We start from the raw sequence: 20,352 nt of genomic DNA, 5'->3' as shown, positions 1-20,352 counted from the left end.
CTCACCGGTTCGCCCTGCAGTGCCATATTACATAATCTGCGACCAGACCAAACCAAGCCAAACACGGGCGCTAGGTATAAATTTTGGGCAGCTCGGGCGGTGAAAACTTATTCTCTCTTCTTGCCTTCCATCGGTGAGTGGCAGCTTTCCACACTCGTCGTCTCAAGGATGACTTTATTCTCTTCCCCGTCCTACACGACCATGCCGAGGAACAGAGCTGTTCGTTCGCAACGAACACGCGTTCTTCGGAACGCATAGTGTACTTGCCAGTGCCATTTTGTCTGAGATTTCTGTCTTTTCTATGCGGATCTCATGAAGCGATTTTACTGATCACTGTTGTTTTCTTCTTTTCAGGTTTGCTTTGGTTGGTCGCCGAAGGTTGGTAGTCTTTCATGTGCCTTTTTGTAGTACACCCTACTTCATGATGAAGCGTATTCCGTTTATTCGCAGTTTCCACTCTAGCGCCCTCCGCCTGGAGTACTCCCCCAATGCTAAACGTTTACATTCCCCCTTGCGTTGTGGAACCCAAAAACACGACCAAGCGTGGGCCGCCTTCGGGTGCGCTGAACGGGAAGCGGGGGTCGGCGCGATGAGGGACAAAGAAAGTTCCTTCCTTTGGATGTCTGATCCTTGTTGTTTGCTGGGATGATTTAGACCGTGTGCTCACTCTTTCACTCAGGTTTATCAATCGATGTGAAGATTGCGTTGTAAATTAGGGTAGTAGTGTGTTGTTTATATTAGAAAATTGATGTATGCTGTGATAAAGTTGCACAGCATTTCACTATTTTCTGAGTGCTTGCGTGTTACCTTGAGGTGCACAAATTTTGAATGTCGACTTGAGTTCTGAATGCCCTCCATACAAGCTTTGTCTTCGACGCCCTTAGACATTCCTCACGCTGTCCCCGATCATGCACTCCTTCCGTTCCTACGTTCGCAATCTCAGAACACCCTGACACGCCTGTACCAGCGCCCTTCATCATGTCTGTCCATTCTTCGGTCAGTCTTGGATTTCCGGGCGACGGAGGGGCAAGAAACTGAGAGACTCTTGTCCTCGCGTACAGCTTGCTCGGCCCTTTGGAGCGGCAGCTCATTATGAACTTGCTCTGGCTCGAGAGCGCAATCCCAGTGTCTACTATGGCAACATGGGTCATTCCTGACGGCAAAAAGTGCGTTCTTTTGTTTACTTAGGAGTTCATTGTTCAGTGTCGTATACAAGGCTCTACAACGAAGCCCTATCAGCGGTGGTTGGATTACACATCATCCAGAATTCGACAGTCAAGCTTGCGCTCAACCCGACGTTCAAGTCCAGCCTGAGGCAGGCTATTACTGGAGGGTTAGTCGTGTTCCGTTACTTTGACTGCCGCTGAAATTCCCTAATGCTCGGCCACAGCGGGACTACGTCTAGTTTCGGCGTTCCAGCAGAAAAGGATGAAAAACGGCAGCCAGTCGGAATAGACACGCTCGATGCATATGCCCTCGAGAGGTGGGAGGTGAGTATGCCTTCGCACGTATCAAAGCCATGCTCGTAACTCCTAGCCCTCTGATTATAGACTATTTTGCATTATATGGTCTCATCAGGACAAGGACAACTTCCAACCAAGCCTTCCCAAGGCGTTTTGTTTCTTCTTCAGCGCAGCGGCTTGATGCAAACTACCCAGTAAGGTTTTGCACTAGCAGTCTGGTGTAAGACGTGTTACTCAAGTCGTTCAACACAGCGGGTCTGCTCTGCAAATAACCTCGGCAGGATTCCAGTTTCTCCTGCATTCACCACACTGATCAACTGTGGAGTCTGTTACTACAGTACTTGCACATGGCAGAGGTGAGAAACACAGAATCATCAGGTCGAGCCTGCTGAATGAATCATGGTAACAGGAAAGGCAAATGGATCTCGTCGAAGTCCTTAGCTTCCTCTTCATGCTTTCCACCATGGAACTTGGACGCGTAAGTATCGCTACCCTGTGCCTTCACTCCCATCAAACCTATCATTTTTTCCGCCGACAGGAGTACTCTGCGGATTCATTGAGTGAAACTCAAAAGGCCATGCTAGAAGACCTGCGTGACTACGGTTTAATCTGGCAACGAAAGGTCCGTGATTATGTTGGTCAGCGGGCGCCGCTCATCACTGAAGTTTCCCTCAGGGGTCGTCAAAATGCTTCAGTCCTACCCGTTTGGCAACCACCCTCACCTGCCTATCACCACCGTTACCAACATCTTCCACTGCCACCTCGGTGACGACCTATGGCACTGAGGTGTCTCTGTCGTCGACCGCTGGGCCCCAAGGATTCATAATCTTAGAAACAAATTACCGAGTTTATGCCTACACTAGTGAACCAAGCCAACTCTTATTTGTTTGCCGCCGACTGACTCTTTCGCACGCATTCCAGATAACCCATTGCAAACAGCTGTTTTGAACCTCTTCATCACGATGAAGTACCGCTTTCCCAACCTGGTAGTCGGAATGTTGACTCGCGAGAGCGTTCGAAAGGCCTTGAGCAATGGCATTACTGCGGATCAGGTGCGGTTGTCTATGAATATGTTTGTATTAGCGGGCAAATTAATCACAACGGATACCCGGGTCTAGATCATAAGCTATCTTGTCGCTCACGCACACCCTCAGATGCGGAAAAATGTAATTGCTAGCTTCCCCGTTAATTTGTAAATTTGACCGTGTCCCTCCCGATCGCTCGTAGAATCCCTTGTTACCAGTGACCGTGCAAGACCAAATCAGGTTATGGGAGCTGGAAAGAAATCGCCTCAAATCGGCAGAAGGTCCGTGGCTACGAAATCCTTTGTGACTGTCGCCAGCTTCCATTTATCGTGATCCCCGGGTGTGTGCAGGCTTCTTATACAAGGACTTCGCTTCCCAAGCGGACTACGATTATGTGTTGGCGTACGCAAAACAACTCGGCGTTGTCCTGTGGGAAAACACTACGAAACGGTCATTCTTCGGCACTTTGGAGGGTCACGCGAACATTAGAGGGTTCATTGAGAGGAGATCGGGTGCATCCTGACATCCTCACCATGTTCTGTTCCCTCATAAGGTCTTGACCGCAGTATGCGCCTCACATTGTCAACGAGCCAATACCATTTCCGGGCGTGTAGTGTTACAACAATGCACTATTAAGGAGGCCATGCGAATCACAAGACCAAAGAGAAAACCCAGTAAAGATATATCAACCAATTCAATCCCTAGATTAAACTCCACCTTCGTCATCCTGGCGGCAGAGGACGAAGGCACCCTCGAACCCAATCCTGTGCATCTGTACATTATCTCGCCACCTGCCAACGAGGCTCTGCCCATGGACGTAACCCTTGAAGATATAGCATCCACTGCTGTCAAATGCCGGTTTGTCCGCCTGATCGGTGATGCAAACATGAAACGCGGGGAAATTGTGAGAGATAAAGATTGAACGTACAGGCATCCGAAGCAGGACCACGAGTCCATCCCATCGCCGCACCCTGCCGATATAGGAGTAATATCCCCATGCCTCACCCTGTTTCTCGCCAGTCTAAGGGGAGGTTATTATACCGCATTATGATCGACTCCTCGTTTTTCACACGCATGCACATACCTCGCCAGTGATGATGATGTCCTGAACACCACTCAAAGTCTCCTCGATATAGTCCTCGTACTCATCGTCGTCCCCGTGTGAGGTAAATAGCGACTGGCTACCCCAGCCCGTGCCATATTCGTTGAGTAACCGCTGGCATGCTGCGGCGGAGTAGGGCTGCGCACGATCTGGGCAATATGTCTCGTACCATGTGTCCTTGCCCGTGCTTCGGATCAAATATTTTAACGCCATTCTACGAGAGTAAAGTCGCGGTAAGCCAATTCTACGGGTGATGGACCTGATTGCTTACGGCTTTGTGGCGGATGCGGGTGTTTCGGGGCAGCCAAGCGTTGAAAATATCTTCACCGCCGAAGCCGCTGGGACAAGGAGGTGCGACGAGAGGTTCACTGAACCTAAGACAGTGGTGCTCTTCAAACCGACACGCCACGCGTCCCTGTACCATCGGCACCGTGTTGGGGTGAATACGATTGTCTACCGCGGCATTGATATGAACCTGCGTGTCCGGAATCTGGAGGGAGAGAGGATTGAGTTTAAGCGTACCGGAGATCGGTGGACGCGTACAATCATGCGGCCGCACCAGTTTCCGACCATGGTGCCGAGGGAATATACGATGCCTCTTAAAGGCCGCTCGATGTCCCAAAGGTCATGGCAGGAGACAAGGCGGAACCATTCCAAATCGAGGGGTTCGCTTGGGCTATGGCCGCGCTCGCGCGGGTTATTAAAGAAGTGGGTGCGGGTACGGTAATGAAACTCTGCGACGTCTTCTTGAGTGAGGGAAGGGCTGGCAATTCCACGAGCGAGCGCTTCTTCTCGCGTCGCAGGAAGATCAACAACGCTTGGATGAAGAGGAGCACTGTCTTGGCGAGACTCGCGACGTACAAGGTAGTTCAGTAACGCAGCAGGAGTGAGTGGTGGCACAGCTAGCTGGAGCTGATGTCCGCAATAATGTATAGTTGAAGCGAGTGTCGTGGGCCCTGAGTATCCTGCTGTCACCGTATCGTGCTCTTCACATAACGGGAGGTAAAAGTGTGTATCAGGGGCCAGCAAGGAGGGATACTAAGTTCATACGATGAGGGCGGCGTCTACAAACGAGCAAGGCGTAGGCGCATCACCTGATAGCCTCTGACGAGGAGAGGGAATACGGAGCTGATGGCCATATTGAACGGGGCTCTACCCTCGCCTCTCACACGTTCTGCGGAATGAGTTTCAGGGAGAATAGTAAGGATAGAAGTAAAGACTACCAGCCTGGGCTGCTTGTCATCCAAAGGAGCCACAGTGCCAGCGACGTGCCCTCAGGATCAGGGGGACAATCCTCATAATCTATCCGAGAAAGACATCGCAAAGCGACGGCACTCAAAGCCCATTGAGGTAAATTTGCCCATTGACATAAATGTTGTTCATTTCTGCCGTCGTTCTCGAGCATCATGAGGTACGACCTCCACAAGGCATCCCTGTCGGGAAAAACGGACACTCTTCCGTGACGGATGTATTTCAGGGCGACGAAGCGGAGTCTGAGTTCGTTGGCCAAACAAGAGGCAGACGTCCAACTTGGAGAGAGCCGACGATCGAGTGCAGCAGCATCGAACTTGTAGCGGAAGATCTCGGAGTAGAGGTGTGGATTGTTCTTGATACACAGGTGCTCATACACTGTTCGTGAGGTGAGGAGAAGGGAGACGAGATTGGAGGGTGGACCGAGGAAAGGGTCGACGGCGAGGTAGAAGGCGATTAGGTCGAGGGCGGGACGGTCCATAGGCAAGCCTTTCGAAGGGAGATAGAGGAGACTGAACCATGCTGTCAGTTGGGGGGAACGTACACGGTGCCTATTTATTATTTAAATGAGGGGCAGTTAGACGGAAGTGATGATCATAATACTTACCGTCAGAGCGTGATCGCCGCGTTTCTTCAGCTCGCTCGCATCGCGCCATCTTTTACGGTGACGTTGCGGATGTCTGAATCATTACGACAAACGGCTGCCAGCGGACCCACCCCAGCCCGTCCATGGCCCATCCATTATCCACAGAATCCATGCGATCCGTCGAGGATCAAATCAACCGCCGGGCTCGCACGACGCAACTTCTCTTCCATGTCCAGACAACAGGAATACGCTTCGGATCCGGCCGAGTCGGCCCCATTTCCAACAACGCCGTCCGTCCGTATGGCGGTGCCGCGACTGCCTTTATCGGCCCAACGTTGTCTTGGTATCCACTTCTCGGCCGGATATGGGCAATACGACGCACTCCATGGTAAGAGGAGTTATCGCGATGGACAGAAGAAGACCGTCTGCGTTCCACAAGGTTTGACCTATGCTGACACTGCGTGTTGAGTGTGTGTGAAGAAGATCTCGGCTGCTGTGGTCATTCAAGCTCAAGTTCGTGATTTCATATCGCCTTCATATCCGCGCAACGCCATTCACGCCGCGGTCTAGTCATGTTTTCTTTTTTTCTTCCTCTCGACCTCAAGTATTCCGTTGGTCAAATTTCATCGACCTCAAGCGCTCATCAAATACTCTCACCGTCCAGAGCAACCCGGCTACAAGCCCTACAAATGCTCAGTTGTAAGTCGCAACGCCGTGTATATCCTCCGTCTCCGCTCAGGAGCGATCTGTCCCCGGGTTCCTGAGCGGTTCGTCGTAGTAACTTAGGTTGTTCGTTTACCCTGGCTAGCCCCGGAAAGCGCACTCACAAGGGTAAAACACACCGCGTCACGTTGCGGGATCCGAGATTCAGCGCTCAGCGAACTTGGCTGTGCACTCGTGCCACTAACGCAATTTGCCTCACAAAGATCCAGTGTCCAATGATCCCTCGTCGCCGTCGGAGTCATGGTCCGGACCACGTGCGGGTCCATATATACATTGCGGGGAGGGCTCCCGGATTAGGCAGACTCAGGTCACAACAATTAATAGATCCTCATCCATCGCTATCATGGCGTCTATCCTGTACAGCACTTGGCGTTCACAGCAAACCCTAGTCCATCGCAATGGTGTAGTCTGAAGGTAAGAAGTTGTGATCGGACGCCCGTCAGAAGCCCCCTCCTTTTGTTGGACACGACAAGCGGACCCGCGCATTTTGACAGAATGCTCCGCGCCAGCATGTATCATACGTGCACATGAGGGCCAGATTTAGGTACACATGTCAGACCAGGTAATGATAATCTTCTTTGCAGAGGCTCCGCACCGAAATTGTAATTCATTTCATCGACGCCACCTGTATCACGCATGGCCAGCGGAATCTCGTCAGTATATCCAGTCATGACGTCTCAGTGGGGCGGAATCGGGCTGCTGTTGCATGGTATACCGCCTTGCCATAACCCCACGATTGTGATTGGAAAACAATGACTAATCTACAGGAACCCTGAACCTAGGAATCAATGTAAAGAAGGTGGAGCGTCAACAGTTGTCCGCGGTTTCTGCACAAGCACCCCCGCACCGATTTCGATCGCAATTGCCTCTGCGATGCCTCTATTGGATCGGAAGCAACCGGCTCTTTGCTTGAGTACTGAAAACGATCTTTCAGGTGGCCGGTGATCGCTTTCTCTCGACTACGCCGCCATTCTCTGGCTACGCAGATATAGCCATCAAGTGTCATTACTCCGATAGAGCAGGAGGTCCAATGGCCGAACATGCGGAATCCCTGTGTTATAGTTCAAAGTACCATTCCAAGATCACCGCCGGGCAGCGCCTTAGGCCCATGGAAGCCATAGTACGACAGGAGATATGGAGGGACACGGCCGCGCAGATAGTTAGTCAGGCAACTTGAAATGTGCCTATGTACCTACGTCAATATCGGAACGCGGGGATCTGTAGTGCCTCATGACGGTATTTCTTCATTCTCTTTTGTCAACCCCACTATAGTACTTACTGTTTGGGCGAGGTAGTCGCGTTCCCGCGAAACCCCGAGTCGGCTTTGCCCGCTGGAGGATCCCATCATGGAGCAGGGCAAGTATGATGTCTGGGGAATTTTCTAGTTGATCTAGCACGCTTCCCTTGTCATTCGACCCATTGAAGGAGAGATATTGAGTCGCGAGGAGACAGCGCCGTAGCGGACTCCGTTTAGCGAGGTACCGAGGAAGCCTTCACAGGTTCTTGCTTCTGCTTTATCTTGCCGGAGTCGTCGTAGACTTGTTTGGCATGGGCCGATTAGAACACCAATGGAGCGCAAATTCGTAGAGCACACACAGAAATAAAATGGAGACGGGCTGTCCATATGAAACATCGCTTTGATTGAAAGGCCTGTTGGATCCTGCTGGATGCTGCAAAGTTAAGTTCACGACTTTAAGAACTTACATACTTGCACACGCAGTTCCGAAGTAACCTTGAAAAAGAGTCCTTGTCAGTTTCAAATTACCAATCAAGCTACTAATGCGTAGTAACGGTGGACGCAATAAGGGGTTCCTCACCTCCGCCAAGAACGCATGGGCGGAGAACTCCGTCATGAATTTGCGGGTGTTCGCATCACCACAATACAAGGGTTCCCGTCGCCATTGAACCAGAGAATGCATAATGAAAGTGAAGGTGGCATCAAATACATTTTTTGTTCGCGATCGGTACATGTTTCACATTCACAACCTTGTACCAATGGCCAAAACATGCGTTACCCTAAATCGAGAACGAAAACAAACGTACACGCGAAATTAAAGCGACGGATGAATCATAGAAAAGGGTAGGTTATAAAGTCGCGATAAACTGCGATCGTATAGCATACGAGTGTTCGAAGAAGGGGGAGTGAGGCGTCCTAAAAAATATGAACCAACATGATCAAGCAGCCGCATACAACGGAAGCTGCCTGCACGATCGTGAGAGAGGGCGAACGACCCGCGTGCGACCACGCTCAAATCGCACTCCTTTGACTTCTTCACAAGGAGAGGAAGTCCTCGAGCCCGATGAAGACAACGACGACGATGACGATACGTCTTCGTCAGGTGAACATATGTCGGACCGATCATGCGTAGGAAGCAGCCAGTTGTCATACCATCGGCCTAAGAAGACCTTGATGTCCGTCGTGAGGCCGAGGTACTCGACATTCTGCGTGAGGCCCTCCCAGTCAACGACTCCTTCGTTCAGACAAGTCTCGATGAGGTCTGCTTTGCCAAAGTATATCCAGTGGACGAGAAGGTGTATTGAACGAGGATCGGGAACGGGGAGGAGAAGAACGGGGCGAGAGGAAGGTAGGAGATGTGGCTGGAGACAGCCCGACGTTCGGGATGTGGACGGCGAGGATGCCGATGGATCTGGTTTCACTAGGTCGAGGTACGAGTACCCGCCGAAGAGGCCTCGCAGGAGCGACGACTTGGCACACAAATAGTCCATGTGCAACTGCGCATACTACCGTGTCAGTGCCAAGTTCTTTATGTGAAGGAAGAAGAGTACGTACTTGGAGTGTAAGATGGGAAGTGACGTGACTCGGATCAGCTGCATGATGACGAGGTGATAGCCGAGGGTGGCCGAAGGGTACAACTGCAGGTGAGCCTTGGTAAGAAGAAATGATGGGGGCACGTCGAATGAGGGACCGTACCTATGGTACAATCGGCTGTTTCTGGTTTGTTCCAGTAGAGGGGAGCAAGACTGTGGAGCTGCTGTGCGATATACTCTCTAGGGACATCGGCGAGGGGAGAGGGGTGGGGTGTGAAGCACTTGGGTGACGCCATCATGTTAGGCAGGCGAAAAGGTGACTATGGAGTGGTGCGACCACGAACGGGGCGGATGAGTTGGGGCCTTTTTATTCCCTTCCGCAAAGGTCCCATTTACCTTTGTTCGTGACTTGGAAAGATCTGAAACAATGTTTCCACATAGGCCTCAGGATCTCTGGATGCGAGATTGGCTTTGTCGGTGGCGAGATCTAAGACATGGTGACTAAGAAGTGCTTGTTCTATGGAAGCTGCAGTACGAAGGCTTCACATCTCTCGCTAGCTGCTTCTGACTGTCTGATTTTTTGTACGTATGCAATTGACGCTGCGCGAGTAAGAATGCGGGTGATTTGAGAATCGCCAAGGAGCGTGAACTCGATCTCATACAGCGAGCTTCGAGTCTCCGGGACAGGGATACCGGCCTGTAAGCTGATATAAGTCAGCAAGGGTAGTAATTGGACGCGTGACTATTGGATAGTCTCAGATCCCCTCCATCTGGCCACGGTGAAACTGTATCTGCACAGTGACACTGGGCACGCAAGGCACCGTATCTGGTGTGCGTCGACGTCGGGCACGAAGATCCCGAAAATCTTGCGACCGGCCGCAGTCTAAACGTTTCTCGACGTCACGGTTACATAAGCCTGCATGTCTCACTCGACACAAGCTCAAAAGTCACCAAGGTGGGATCTGAAACCACCCATCAGCCAATCTCAGCCGATCTGAATGTGACCGACTCTTGAGATCTCTCCGTGCATTGTACAGTCATACTGTATCTGTAAAGTGACACCGGGAAATATATCACCTGCTGTGGTCAGGCACACTTTCCTGTTATACAACTCCGAATGTCTCGTATTTCACCTTGCTCGATCTGAGACTGCCCAAGCCAATCTCATTTTCACTTTGCTTGCAAGGTCATCCCACATTGGCTTCGTGTGCAAACGTACACATCCGCTAACAACTTCCTTTTTAGATTGCACGTTACACTTCGTCGACATCCTCCTAAGCGCTGGTGACCGCTCGTCCTCCGTCCCATGTCTGTATATGCTAGTGCACAGAGTGCGCCTTTAAATAGCTCGTGGTTAAAAATTGTACTGTAAATTGTGGTGAGGAGAAATATTTTATGGTCCTCCCATCTCGCCACCGTCTCCACATTCTCCAAGTGCTAACACGATCTTTTTAGTCTTTCGCAATAACATTTCCAAACGTTCGTCTTCTATGCGTAGTTCCTCGCATGGGTGTCTGGTAAAAAGTTCGTTCTCGAAATCACGCAGTAAACGTATGTTATCTCGACCTTTGCTTCGTGACAGTGCCACATAAACATTAAAAGGCATTAATGCAAAGTTTGCTGTTTTCCCTATGTCGACTATAATGTGGCCAATGGTGTCTCCTTGGGATCTATAGTCGGTAAATGCATATGCTGGTGTTATGGGCAGTTGATGGCATGTTACACGGGTGCGTGGCTTTTCTCCTATATAGAAATGATGAGTGACAGGCATAACAGGGATTTCGTCCTCCTGTAATCCATCAAATGCCAATTGCGAGGGTCGATTCACCTTCATGGTGATATAGAGTGGGGGGTAATGCAGCTTTATCTCGTCACATTTTTCCAGGTCATCCGGTTCTCGTGGATCAAGGACAATGTTGCTGATAATTCCCTGTGTTCCATTTGCTATACCTGCTGAGGTGGATACATTCTCTGTCACTATCACTGGCATCCCTACTGCCAATTTAACGGATGTGGGTAGATTTTCTGGATCGTCTATTGCCATTCGTGTGACAAGTAAGCGTTGTTTCTTCGTTAATATTCCTTGTTTGGTTGTATCTTCTGCAGGGGCTATGTATGTCAATGTGCCTGTCTTGTACTGTTGCTTGGACATGGACAGTTCGTTCCATTGTCCCTGTATGTTATTGCATGGAGTAATTAGCACCGCATTCTCCCATGGAGGACTACTAAAGTCTAGTACATTTCCTCGGGAGTTGTCCAGTATAAGATCATGTATTGTCGCCAGGTCATCTCCTGTACATTCACCTGTTCTCGCACATTGCAATACTTCCATCCAGTGTTTGTTGATTATCCTCATTTGTTCTTTTAGTGACACCACCATGTTAAATTGCAGATACAGGTTGCATCCTGTTGCACTGTGTGTGGTAGGTTGTTTGCTGTAATACAATGCATGTTTATGTTTCCCTGTTCCAATTTTGGTTATGCAAAAGAAGGTGTTGTTGGAAAAAAGTTTGGCCCATTGCAATGACATGTTATTTTCACATGATGAGAATGTGATTGTGATCAGATTATTGTGGGAGGTTGGAATCTCAAGTGTATCACCACACAATTGCAATGAGTTTACAACACATATACCTCACCCACTAAGTCTCAGCATTGCTGAATCAGCCTTCAAGCTTCAAACTTCACTCATTACACCCATCCTCTTTGTTCATATCTCATTTGTTGTCCATACAGTCTGTAACTGTCAAATATGCCTGTGGAAAAACCAACTGTTACCTGTGAGTCATGTGGAAAAGTGTTCAAACTGACTGGACTCGGACATCATCACAAGTCATGTATCAAAAGAGCTTGCAGAGAGAAAGAAGATAATGCATATCTGGGGATGCTATGTCAAGGTAGGTGTCAATGCTTATGGATCACACTCTACCATCATTTTACAGTTTGCAGCCAGCTTGAGTGACCCCATGTAGTCCATTTAGTCACAACATATAGGTAGCCTGCATGCCAAAATGCCAACACTTATGTAGACCCTGCGACAGGCCTGTCTAAATAGGTTAGCCATGACACATGGACAGGCCTGAGGGCCTATAGTGAGAGCAACATATGTATGGGCCCATAAATGCAATTCCACAACATATGGGAGGGCCTGTGGAGGGTAAGGATGCTGCAACATATAGATGGGCCCATGACCAAGTAAGTATGCTAAGCTACTGTAAGACATGGATGGGCCTGCCTATTGTATCATGAAGAAGGTCACAACATATGGACAGACCCACCTGTCATATGCTTTATAGGGTCACAACATAAAGAGGGGCCCATCTATGATAGATTACAGAGTTGGCAACATATGGAAGGGCCTGTCTTTGGGATAATATACCCCTGTCACAACATATAGATGGGCCTGTCCATAGCAAGATGTACACCTGTCACAACATAAGGATGGGCCCATCAGTAATATCATTGACAGCATCACAACACATAGATGGGCCCATCTAGTAAGATGCATCCCTGCCACAACATAAAAAGACAGGCCTGTCAGTAATGTCATTTATAGCATCACAACATATGGATGGGCCCTTCCATAATACCATTTATACCATCACAACACATGGGCAGGCCCATCCATAGTAAGATGTACCTGTCACAACATAAAGACAGGCCCTTCAATATATATCATTTACAGGGTCACAACACCTGGATGGGCCTGTCTAGTAAGATGCACCCACATCACAACATAAAGACAGGCCTTTCAGCAATATCAATTACATGGTCATAACACATGGGCAGGCCTGTCAATAGCAACACATATGCCTGTTGCAACATAAAGATGGGCCTGTCAGTAATATCATTTACAGTGTCACAACACATAGATGGGCCCATCAGTAATATCAATCACATGGTCACAACACATGGATGGGCCTGTCAATAGCAACATGTATGCCTGTCAGCAACATAAAGACAGGCCCATCAGTAATATCATTTACAGTGTCACAACACATAGATGGGCCCTGTCTAGTAAGATATGCTGTCCCAACATAAGGATGGGCCTGTCAGTAATATCAATTACATGGTCACAACACATGGACAGGCCTGTCAATAGCAACATGTGTGCCTGTCACAACATAAAGATGGGCCCATCAGTAATATCATTTACAGTGTCACAGCACATAGATGGGCCTGTCCAGTAAGATGCACCCCTGTCACAACATAAAGATGGGCCCATCACAACACATGGGTGGGCCCATCCATAATAAGATGTACCTGTCGCAACATAAAGACAGGCCCTTCAATATATATCATTTACAGGGTCACAACACATGGATGGGCCCATCTAGTAAGATGCACCCATGTCACAACATAAAGACAGGCCAGTCAGTATTATCAATTACATTGTCACAACAGATGGATGGGCCTGTCTAGTAAGATACACCCCTGTCACAACATGAGATGGGCCTGTCAGTAATATCAATTACACAGTCACAACACATGGACAGGCCCATTGATAGCAACATGTATGCCTGTTGCAACATAAAGACAGGCCTGTCAGTAATATCATTTACAGTGTCACAACACATAGACAGGCCTGTCTAGTAAGATGCACCCCTGTCACAACATAAAGATGGGCCCATCAGTAATATCATTTATAGCATCACAACATATGGAAGGGCCTGTCTAGTAAGATATGCCCCTGTTGCAACATGAGATGGGCCCATCAGTAATATCAATTACACAGTCACAACACATGGATGGGCCTGTCAATAGCAACATGTATGCCTGTTGCAACATAAAGATGGGCCCATCAGTAATATCATTTACAGTGTCACAGCACATAGACAGGCCCATCTAGTAAGATGCACCCCTGTCATGACATAAAGATGGGCCCATCAGTGATATCATTTATAGTGTCACAACATATGGAAGGGCCCTTCAGCAGTATCATTTATGCAGTCACAACACAAGGACAGGCCCTTCAGCAGTATCATTTATGCAGTCACAACACAAGGACAGGCCCTTCAGCAGTATCATTTATGCAGTCACAACACAAGGACAGGCCCTTCAGCAGTATCATTTATGCAGTCACAACACAAGGACAGGCCCTTCAGCAGTATCATTTATGCAGTCACAACACAAGGACAGGCCCTTCAGCAGTATCATTTATGTGGTCATAACATAAGGACAGGCCCTTCAGCAGTATTATTTATATGGTCATAATGTATGGATGGGCCCTTCAGTAATATCTTTTATATCACCATAAAACAAGGACAGGTCCATCTAGTAAGATCCACCCCTGTTGCAACATAAGATGGGCCCAACACCAATAGCACATATAGTGTCACAACATATTGATCGGATCACAGCAAAATATTGAGGCAAGCATCCTGACATGCCATAATTTTCCAACAAGCTGCAAGTGGCTCACCCACTATACAACTCCAACCTCATCCACCCCAAGCATGAATACTATGCAAGACATGTCTAAAACCCCCCATGGATGGCAAATGGAACTAACAGACTGCATTGCATCATACATGAAAGCCAGATTTCAAGAGGAGGTATTCAGCAGACCTTGTGCCCTTCCAGATATATTGATTCTGTTTCTGGTGTTATGTGAAGCGGATTGCATATCATCAGTAATCTCACAGGCCTATCATTTCCTGAGTAAGTCCATCATAATGGTGTGATGGAAGTTTTCATCTTTCTGCAGTCAATGTCAGGAAAAATCAGGGTGGAAAAACCTGCAATGCAGAAGCTGCTGAGAGATACATGGAAGTGACTGAGCCATCCATTCTGGTGACCAACTCAAACACCATCCACATTTGGTATTTGCTGGATGCTCTCAGCCCAAAAAGAAGGGTAAGGGAATGCAGAATCTCATATTCTACTGACTTCATGCAATGGCAGGCTGACATATGGAACTGCCTTCATCTTCTGAGGGAACCACTGTGGGAGAGCATAAAGGCTTCCCCACAGGCATGGTGGATGGACAAGTCATATTTCTGTGATGATGCTGAGTTGAAAGGTGCCATCAACCTGTCACCCACATGGTTTCAACAGGGTCATAGGGTGGGTGATCATTTCTTTCCTTGTGAATAAAGCACTCATCTGTCTTGAAGCCCCAAAATGGCTTCCCAGAAGCCTCATGGCTGCTCAAATCCAGGATGGAAAACACTTCTACAAGGGAATGGGTTGACCAAATGTCCAACACCAATGCCCTGTTATCTGTGATCCTGCATGTCATCCATCCATGAAGGTATGCAGATGGCAGGGAAGCATTGATCCACCTTGGCAAACAGGCAGAACAGTGGGTGGATTCAGATATGAGCTCCATGTATAGCAGCATGTCTGTGATGGTGAATCAGGCAACTTGTTACCACAGGGATATCAATGGACAGGATCCATGGTATGACATGCTGGTAACTGTGGGCAACTACCTGCCCTTGGACTTTGTCATTCCAACATTGAATCTGCAGCTGTGCTACAACCCAGGGATGATCACTGCATTTTCAGGTTCAGCACTGGAGCATGGGGTGGGAGCTGTAGATGGTGACAGAGCATGCCTGGCATACTACATGCATGCCAATGTACATCAGTCGGTGCACATTCCCATGTGTCAATCACCATGGATGGACGACCTACTACCTAGACCAGTTGCAACTGGACAACTGTTGATTTGAAGCTGCAAAATTTAATGTAAGATTTAGTAGGTGATGCGGATCTTGTATTTTATTAGGATATGCTGGCTCTTGAACTTTGGATGGGTGGTGTTGCCAAGATTTTGCAAATGGGCAGGTGCTTCAACATCATAGATTGGGCAGGTACTCAGAGCTAAAGGGTGTGCATCATAAACTGCAAAAAAAATAAACCTACTCAGGCCATCATGCAGATGGGCAGATTGTCAGACATCACACAGATGGGCAGGGGTTCAGACATCATGTGAATGGGTGGCATCTCATAAATGATTGACATTTACAGCAATGTATATTCAACCAACTCCACAGTCAAAAACATGTAAACTATTGAAGTGGCATGCACAACAACCCATGCAATGCCCACCACCTAGTGTAGAAATGGTCAATTTGTCAACCCTGACCATTGACAACATCAGCATATTTCCAAATATTTTTGATGCAGTAGTTTACCCACTCCTTGATATGGCCATCGAGATGGTCTGTGATTGGCACCTCAGGCAATGGCCATAAGCCCTGGGCCATCATCAACTATTTGCAGCGATGAGAATAAGTGGCATAGCTTAAAAAAATCCCAGGCCCCAGAAAACAATCCCTTGCCTTGCAATCTTTGGGAATCTGCTGCATATTCCTCAGGATGATATAGCCACCAAGGGAATGCAAAGCTGGAATTGGGATAAGCTGCATGTGGGGTCTGATGTGGGATGATGGCACTGATATTGTTGATTATGCTAAATGTGCTAAGGGGAATTAGCTGCATTTGATCACAGAAGCTAACCTCATCATCTTGGTGTCTGAGGTATGCATGGTAGCACACCAGGAGGGGAGGAGTATAACTGGCATGCAACACCATCACAAGAATCAAGCTATTAAGCTGATTCTGAAGGAATTATGTATCAGTCCCACATTGTGAAAAATTGATGTAAAACCTACCAAGTCCATTGCTAGGTTTGCAAACCAATGTGCAGGCCATCCTGCGATATCAACAGTCTGCTTCAGATGTACAGAGGCCACCTTGATCTGGCATGCCGGTGTGAGTCAAAGTGAGGTTTAGTGGTGAAAACCAACCAATACCAACACAAAAGACAACGAAAGCGAGTGGTGGTGTGCCTATGCGGTACCTAGATGGTAGAACCTGTTCTTTGGGTGGGTTTTTGTGAGCTACAACACTCAAAGATGAGTGCTGAGGGTTGGGGGTGCTCCTGACGAAGAGGGAGCAAGAATGTGATAGAAAGTGATAGGGTAGACTGCTGTCAGCCTACAGAAGGATGGATGGTGACTTAATTCGATGTCCTAAGCTGTACTGAGCTCAGGGAGGGCTTGGAGCAAAGTATATGGATGATAGATGATGATAAGTGAAGTAGATGATAGCTAGACCCTTAATAAAGTCTCAACTATCAAAGCTGATGAATGATTTACTGAGAGATGATAAATTGCGAGCAAGAGGGGCTCTCTGATGTCTTCTTTTTTTGCTACTTAAGTACAGTGACTTATATACAGTACAGGGGCGTTGCCTATGGAAAACCAGGTGCAAACACTTGGTAAGTGATTGGTAACTGATGAGTAAGGAATGTAAGCGATGGGTAATTGTCTTGGAAAGCATTAGTAAGCATTGGTAAGGATAAGTAAGCCAAAAAGTGGAGAATCAGTAAGCAGTCAAAAGATTGGTAAGTATTTGCAATAGGTGAGTCAAAGACAGTCAGAATGTCACAGTATGAGTCAAGTAATGTCAGGAACTGGGAAAGTGCACTGGAATCGCATTAGGGGGAGGCTGTGCATGTCACATCTTGAAGAGATCGCTTCTAGGCCAAAGTGGGATGACAGAGAGGCAGTGCTGATCTGATGGCGATATAGTACATCCAAAAGTGGACAGGGTGAGTCAGATGTCAACAGGGGTCAAGCTTTGGGGGTCTGTGGGGTGACAGGAGCATAGGGGATCGAAACTTTCCCCCCCAAACCATCCTCTCAGTGAAGCAAATAAAAACTTCATGAATGAGGCTCTGTTGGAAGAGAGGATGAAGGGGGAGTGTCTTCTGCTGTATCTTGCAACAAGGAGGCAAGATGTGCATCATACTCGTCATGGATGCGATCAGGGAGAGTGGAGAACAGTAGATTATACTGTAGCTGTCGCAATTTTGGAAGAACGATGGACGAGACTGGTATGAAGACATTGCAGGGGGCAGGGAGGAAGGATCCATATGCTTCTTGGACTGGAGAGACTGAAACGACCACATAAGACCTTTCCAAGCGAATGACAGACCTGAGGCGACCAAAGAACGTCCTCCTGGAGGTCATACTGACAAAAAGAACATGCTGTCCAAGCTGGATGGGCTGAGAGGGGGCAGATGAGGGTGGGATGTACCAGGATGCTTCAGGATGGAAGCTGGTAGGAACTCCTGGTAGATATATGTAGCCATGGTCCCTAGCAAAGGGGACAAGCGAAATGACTGATGTGGAGGCAGCCATATCAGAAGAATTAGCGAAATGAGTGTCTTTTGGAGGGAGTGCTGTAGAAATGTGTGGAGTGCGCAAATCCTTTCCAATCTTGGAAGGTAGGATCACATGGCTGAGCACTACAAGCGAGTGTGGGAATGGTTTCGGTGTCTGCAGAATTGGTGGAGATATGTCGAAAACCAGAATGCCATACATGGGCGCTTAAGAACTTTATTGGCGCTTAACCTGCCTCCTCCTTTTTCCTTGCTATTGACAACTTGTTCTTGTGCGAGGGATGACTGCTGACATTGCTGGCTGTCCTTCTTCGCATGAGGGCTATGGTCTTCACCTCCATTCATCAGCTACATCCATGTCCACCTCACCAAACACCTTTGGTGTGTGACAATGGGCCCATCCATATGTTGCATAATACCACCAATGGGCCCAACCTTATGTTGTGACTCTATTAAATGATACTAGTGATGGGCCCATCTTTATGTTTCAACAGTGGTACATCTTACTGTCGACAGGCCCATCTATATGTTGTGACATTATGAAATGACATTACTGACAGGCCCATCTTTATGTTGTGACAGGGGTACAGCTTATTATGAACAGGCCTGTCTAGATGTTGTGACACCATAAATGATATTACTCCCAGGCCTGTCCATATGTTGCCAGCTTTGTATTCTAATCATAGACAGGCCCATCCTTATGTTGTGACCCTCTCTCTCCATGTTATGATAGGTGGGCCCACCTTGATGTTGCAACAGGGGGGTAACCTACCAGGATGGGCCCATCCATGTCGTACAGCAACTCAGTATACTTAATTGGTCATGGGCCTGTCTAAATGTTTCAACATCCTTACCCACCACTGGGCCCTCCCATATGTTGTGGTAATGCACTTACAGGCCCATACATATGTTGCTCTCACTTTAGTCCCTTAGGCCTGTCCATGTGTACTGGCAAATCTATTTAAGCAGGCCCATCTCAGGGTCTATATGAGCATTGGTGTTTTGGTGCACAGGCTGCCCATGTGTTGTGACTAAATGTGACTACACTATGTGCTTGAGTGGCTCTCAGCAACTGCCTGAGGTCAACAATCCTGAATCTGGGTCTTCTGCCCAGCTACATGCTGGCCCACAACAAGGTAAGGGTGATTATAATATAGTCTTCCTTGGTTTTTGAATTGATCTGGCTTGTTACAGATATCAATGATTTCTGGTTCATGCCTGTTGACATTGGTCTGCCTGTGGGTGTTATAGATGTGGCAGATGAAGCAGGTGATGTGTTCTGATATATTTTAGTAACAGATAGCCAAACAATAATCCAGCTGCAGGTGTCAACATTGGTGTCAATAATGTTGACAACATATGAATCAAATACCATCCACATGGCTGCCAGGCCACCTCAAGACATACCATTTGCCGAGTTTGCCCAGGGCCACAGGCCAAAAGTATACAAACCTGATACTTCCACTGATCCTTGGTATCTGTTCTGATTGCATCTCGACATCAGATTTTTGGAACTGGTCCTTGAGGCTGCTCTTAACAGGGATCAAGTCAACTGTTTTCTCAAGTTGATAAAATCTGCCTGCTGTGGAACTGAGTTGTTCATGCTGAATGAATATGGTGATCTTTGCAGCATGTGGAAGGCTGCTTTGCACCATATGATGGGAGTAAGTGAATTTCTGAGAACTTTCATTCTGCACTACCATCTAATCACACCTAGTCTAGTTCAAGAAAGAGTTGGTTTGTGTAGTTGGTGTAGATGGTGAGTCACTCAAATTCCCCATGTATTATTGTTCACTTTTGGACTGGGCATTCAATCTTCTTAAACACCCTGGCATGGGTCCACACTTTGTCTTCAACACAAAGCATCTTTTCAAGTTTGATGGCTCCTCTTTTGTTCACTTCATCAATGAGCCATGGACAGCTGATGACTTTTGGAACTCCAAGTGCATATGTGTATTAGATAGATTATTGTCACATGTCATTCCCCCAATATTCAGGACAAACTGCCTCCAGATGGGAAGGCTCTTCCATTTATTTTGTATACCAACAGAGCAAAGCTGTTGTCATTTGGGTGACAGAAGGGATACCCTGTCATTGCTCAGCTTGCCAACCTGCCAACTTGGATGTGGAATGGCAAAGGCCTTGGAGGTGGTCGCATTGTTGGGTGGCTACTGATCATACATCATTTGCCTGTTTAACTATTATCTTATTTTCATGCACTTTGTAACAGGTAAAGGAAGACAAGGAACATTCTGGAAAACCTTGGTTTGGAAATTTCAAGAATGCTGTTTGGCACA

General features: G+C 47.8%; 6 protein-coding genes across 6 annotated transcripts; 2 read left to right on the top strand and 4 right to left on the bottom strand.

Moving 5' to 3' along the window:
- Positions 1 to 847: 847 nt before the first annotated feature.
- F5J12DRAFT_903846 (transcription factor Tfb2-domain-containing protein) lies at positions 848 to 3,011 on the top strand (the record flags this gene model as incomplete). The annotated part of the gene is made up of 14 exons (XM_051748461.1): positions 848 to 996; positions 1,062 to 1,166; positions 1,217 to 1,333; positions 1,391 to 1,490; positions 1,551 to 1,657; positions 1,716 to 1,751; positions 1,789 to 1,819; positions 1,873 to 1,941; positions 2,002 to 2,085; positions 2,139 to 2,325; positions 2,385 to 2,515; positions 2,582 to 2,629; positions 2,691 to 2,769; positions 2,839 to 3,011. 14 exons carry the CDS (start codon positions 848 to 850, stop codon positions 3,009 to 3,011), a joined length of 1,416 nt encoding a protein of 471 aa, XP_051602994.1.
- Positions 3,012 to 3,218: 207 nt separating this feature from the next.
- F5J12DRAFT_687118 (uncharacterized protein) lies at positions 3,219 to 3,509 on the bottom strand (the record flags this gene model as incomplete). The annotated part of the gene is made up of 2 exons (XM_051740329.1): positions 3,219 to 3,356; positions 3,417 to 3,509. Coding segments are annotated over 2 exons (231 nt in total), but the record flags the coding sequence as incomplete, so codon positions are not given.
- Positions 3,510 to 3,557: 48 nt separating this feature from the next.
- F5J12DRAFT_443794 (uncharacterized protein) lies at positions 3,558 to 5,687 on the bottom strand. The gene is made up of 6 exons (XM_051739445.1): positions 5,449 to 5,687; positions 4,818 to 5,392; positions 4,685 to 4,764; positions 4,134 to 4,628; positions 3,862 to 4,080; positions 3,558 to 3,804 (listed from the first exon to the last, which is right to left on the bottom strand). The coding sequence occupies exons 2-6, from the start codon at positions 5,320 to 5,322 to the stop codon at positions 3,670 to 3,672; spliced, it is 1,434 nt and encodes a 477-aa protein (XP_051602992.1). The 5' UTR covers positions 5,323 to 5,392; positions 5,449 to 5,687; the 3' UTR covers positions 3,558 to 3,669.
- Positions 5,688 to 8,279: 2,592 nt separating this feature from the next.
- On the bottom strand, positions 8,280 to 9,319 carry F5J12DRAFT_443698 (uncharacterized protein). Its single transcript, XM_051739444.1, has 3 exons — positions 9,083 to 9,319; positions 8,942 to 9,024; positions 8,280 to 8,883 (listed from the first exon to the last, which is right to left on the bottom strand). Exons 1-3 carry the CDS (start codon positions 9,216 to 9,218, stop codon positions 8,326 to 8,328), a joined length of 777 nt encoding a protein of 258 aa, XP_051602991.1. The 5' UTR covers positions 9,219 to 9,319; the 3' UTR covers positions 8,280 to 8,325.
- Positions 9,320 to 10,622: 1,303 nt separating this feature from the next.
- Positions 10,623 to 11,383, bottom strand: F5J12DRAFT_964435 (uncharacterized protein; the record flags this gene model as incomplete). The annotated part of the gene is made up of 2 exons (XM_051749980.1): positions 10,725 to 11,383; positions 10,623 to 10,646 (listed from the first exon to the last, which is right to left on the bottom strand). Coding segments are annotated over exons 1-2 (599 nt in total), but the record flags the coding sequence as incomplete, so codon positions are not given.
- A 7,720-nt stretch (positions 11,384 to 19,103) lies between these two features.
- On the top strand, positions 19,104 to 19,338 carry F5J12DRAFT_889564 (uncharacterized protein; the record flags this gene model as incomplete). Its single annotated transcript, XM_051747344.1, has 2 exons — positions 19,104 to 19,191; positions 19,250 to 19,338. The coding sequence occupies 2 exons, from the start codon at positions 19,104 to 19,106 to the stop codon at positions 19,336 to 19,338; spliced, it is 177 nt and encodes a 58-aa protein (XP_051602989.1).
- Positions 19,339 to 20,352: the final 1,014 nt, after the last annotated feature.

This window comes from Pisolithus orientalis (genome assembly GCF_024613125.1).
Source record: "Pisolithus orientalis strain OTSU chromosome Unknown F5J12scaffold_5, whole genome shotgun sequence".
In the NCBI taxonomy this organism is placed as follows: domain Eukaryota; kingdom Fungi; phylum Basidiomycota; class Agaricomycetes; order Boletales; family Pisolithaceae; genus Pisolithus; species Pisolithus orientalis.
This window is presented reverse-complemented; position numbering and strand designations above follow the sequence as displayed.

Coding starts and splice junctions, on each gene's coding strand:
- F5J12DRAFT_443794 (XM_051739445.1), bottom strand. CDS start 5,322: ATGGACCGTCCCGCCCTCGACCTAATCGCCTTCTACCTCGCCGTCGAC. Junction 4,765..4,817: donor TTGGATGACAAGCAGCCCAG/GCTGGTAGTCTT, acceptor CTCATTCCGCAG/AACGTGTGAGAGGCGAGGGT. Junction 4,081..4,133: donor ACTGGTGCGGCCGCATGATT/GTACGCGTCCAC, acceptor CTCTCCCTCCAG/ATTCCGGACACGCAGGTTCA.
- F5J12DRAFT_443698 (XM_051739444.1), bottom strand. CDS start 9,218: ATGATGGCGTCACCCAAGTGCTTCACACCCCACCCCTCTCCCCTCGCC. Junction 9,025..9,082: donor AACAGCCGATTGTACCATAG/GTACGGTCCCTC, acceptor GCTCACCTGCAG/TTGTACCCTTCGGCCACCCT. Junction 8,884..8,941: donor CTTCCCATCTTACACTCCAA/GTACGTACTCTT, acceptor TAGTATGCGCAG/TTGCACATGGACTATTTGTG.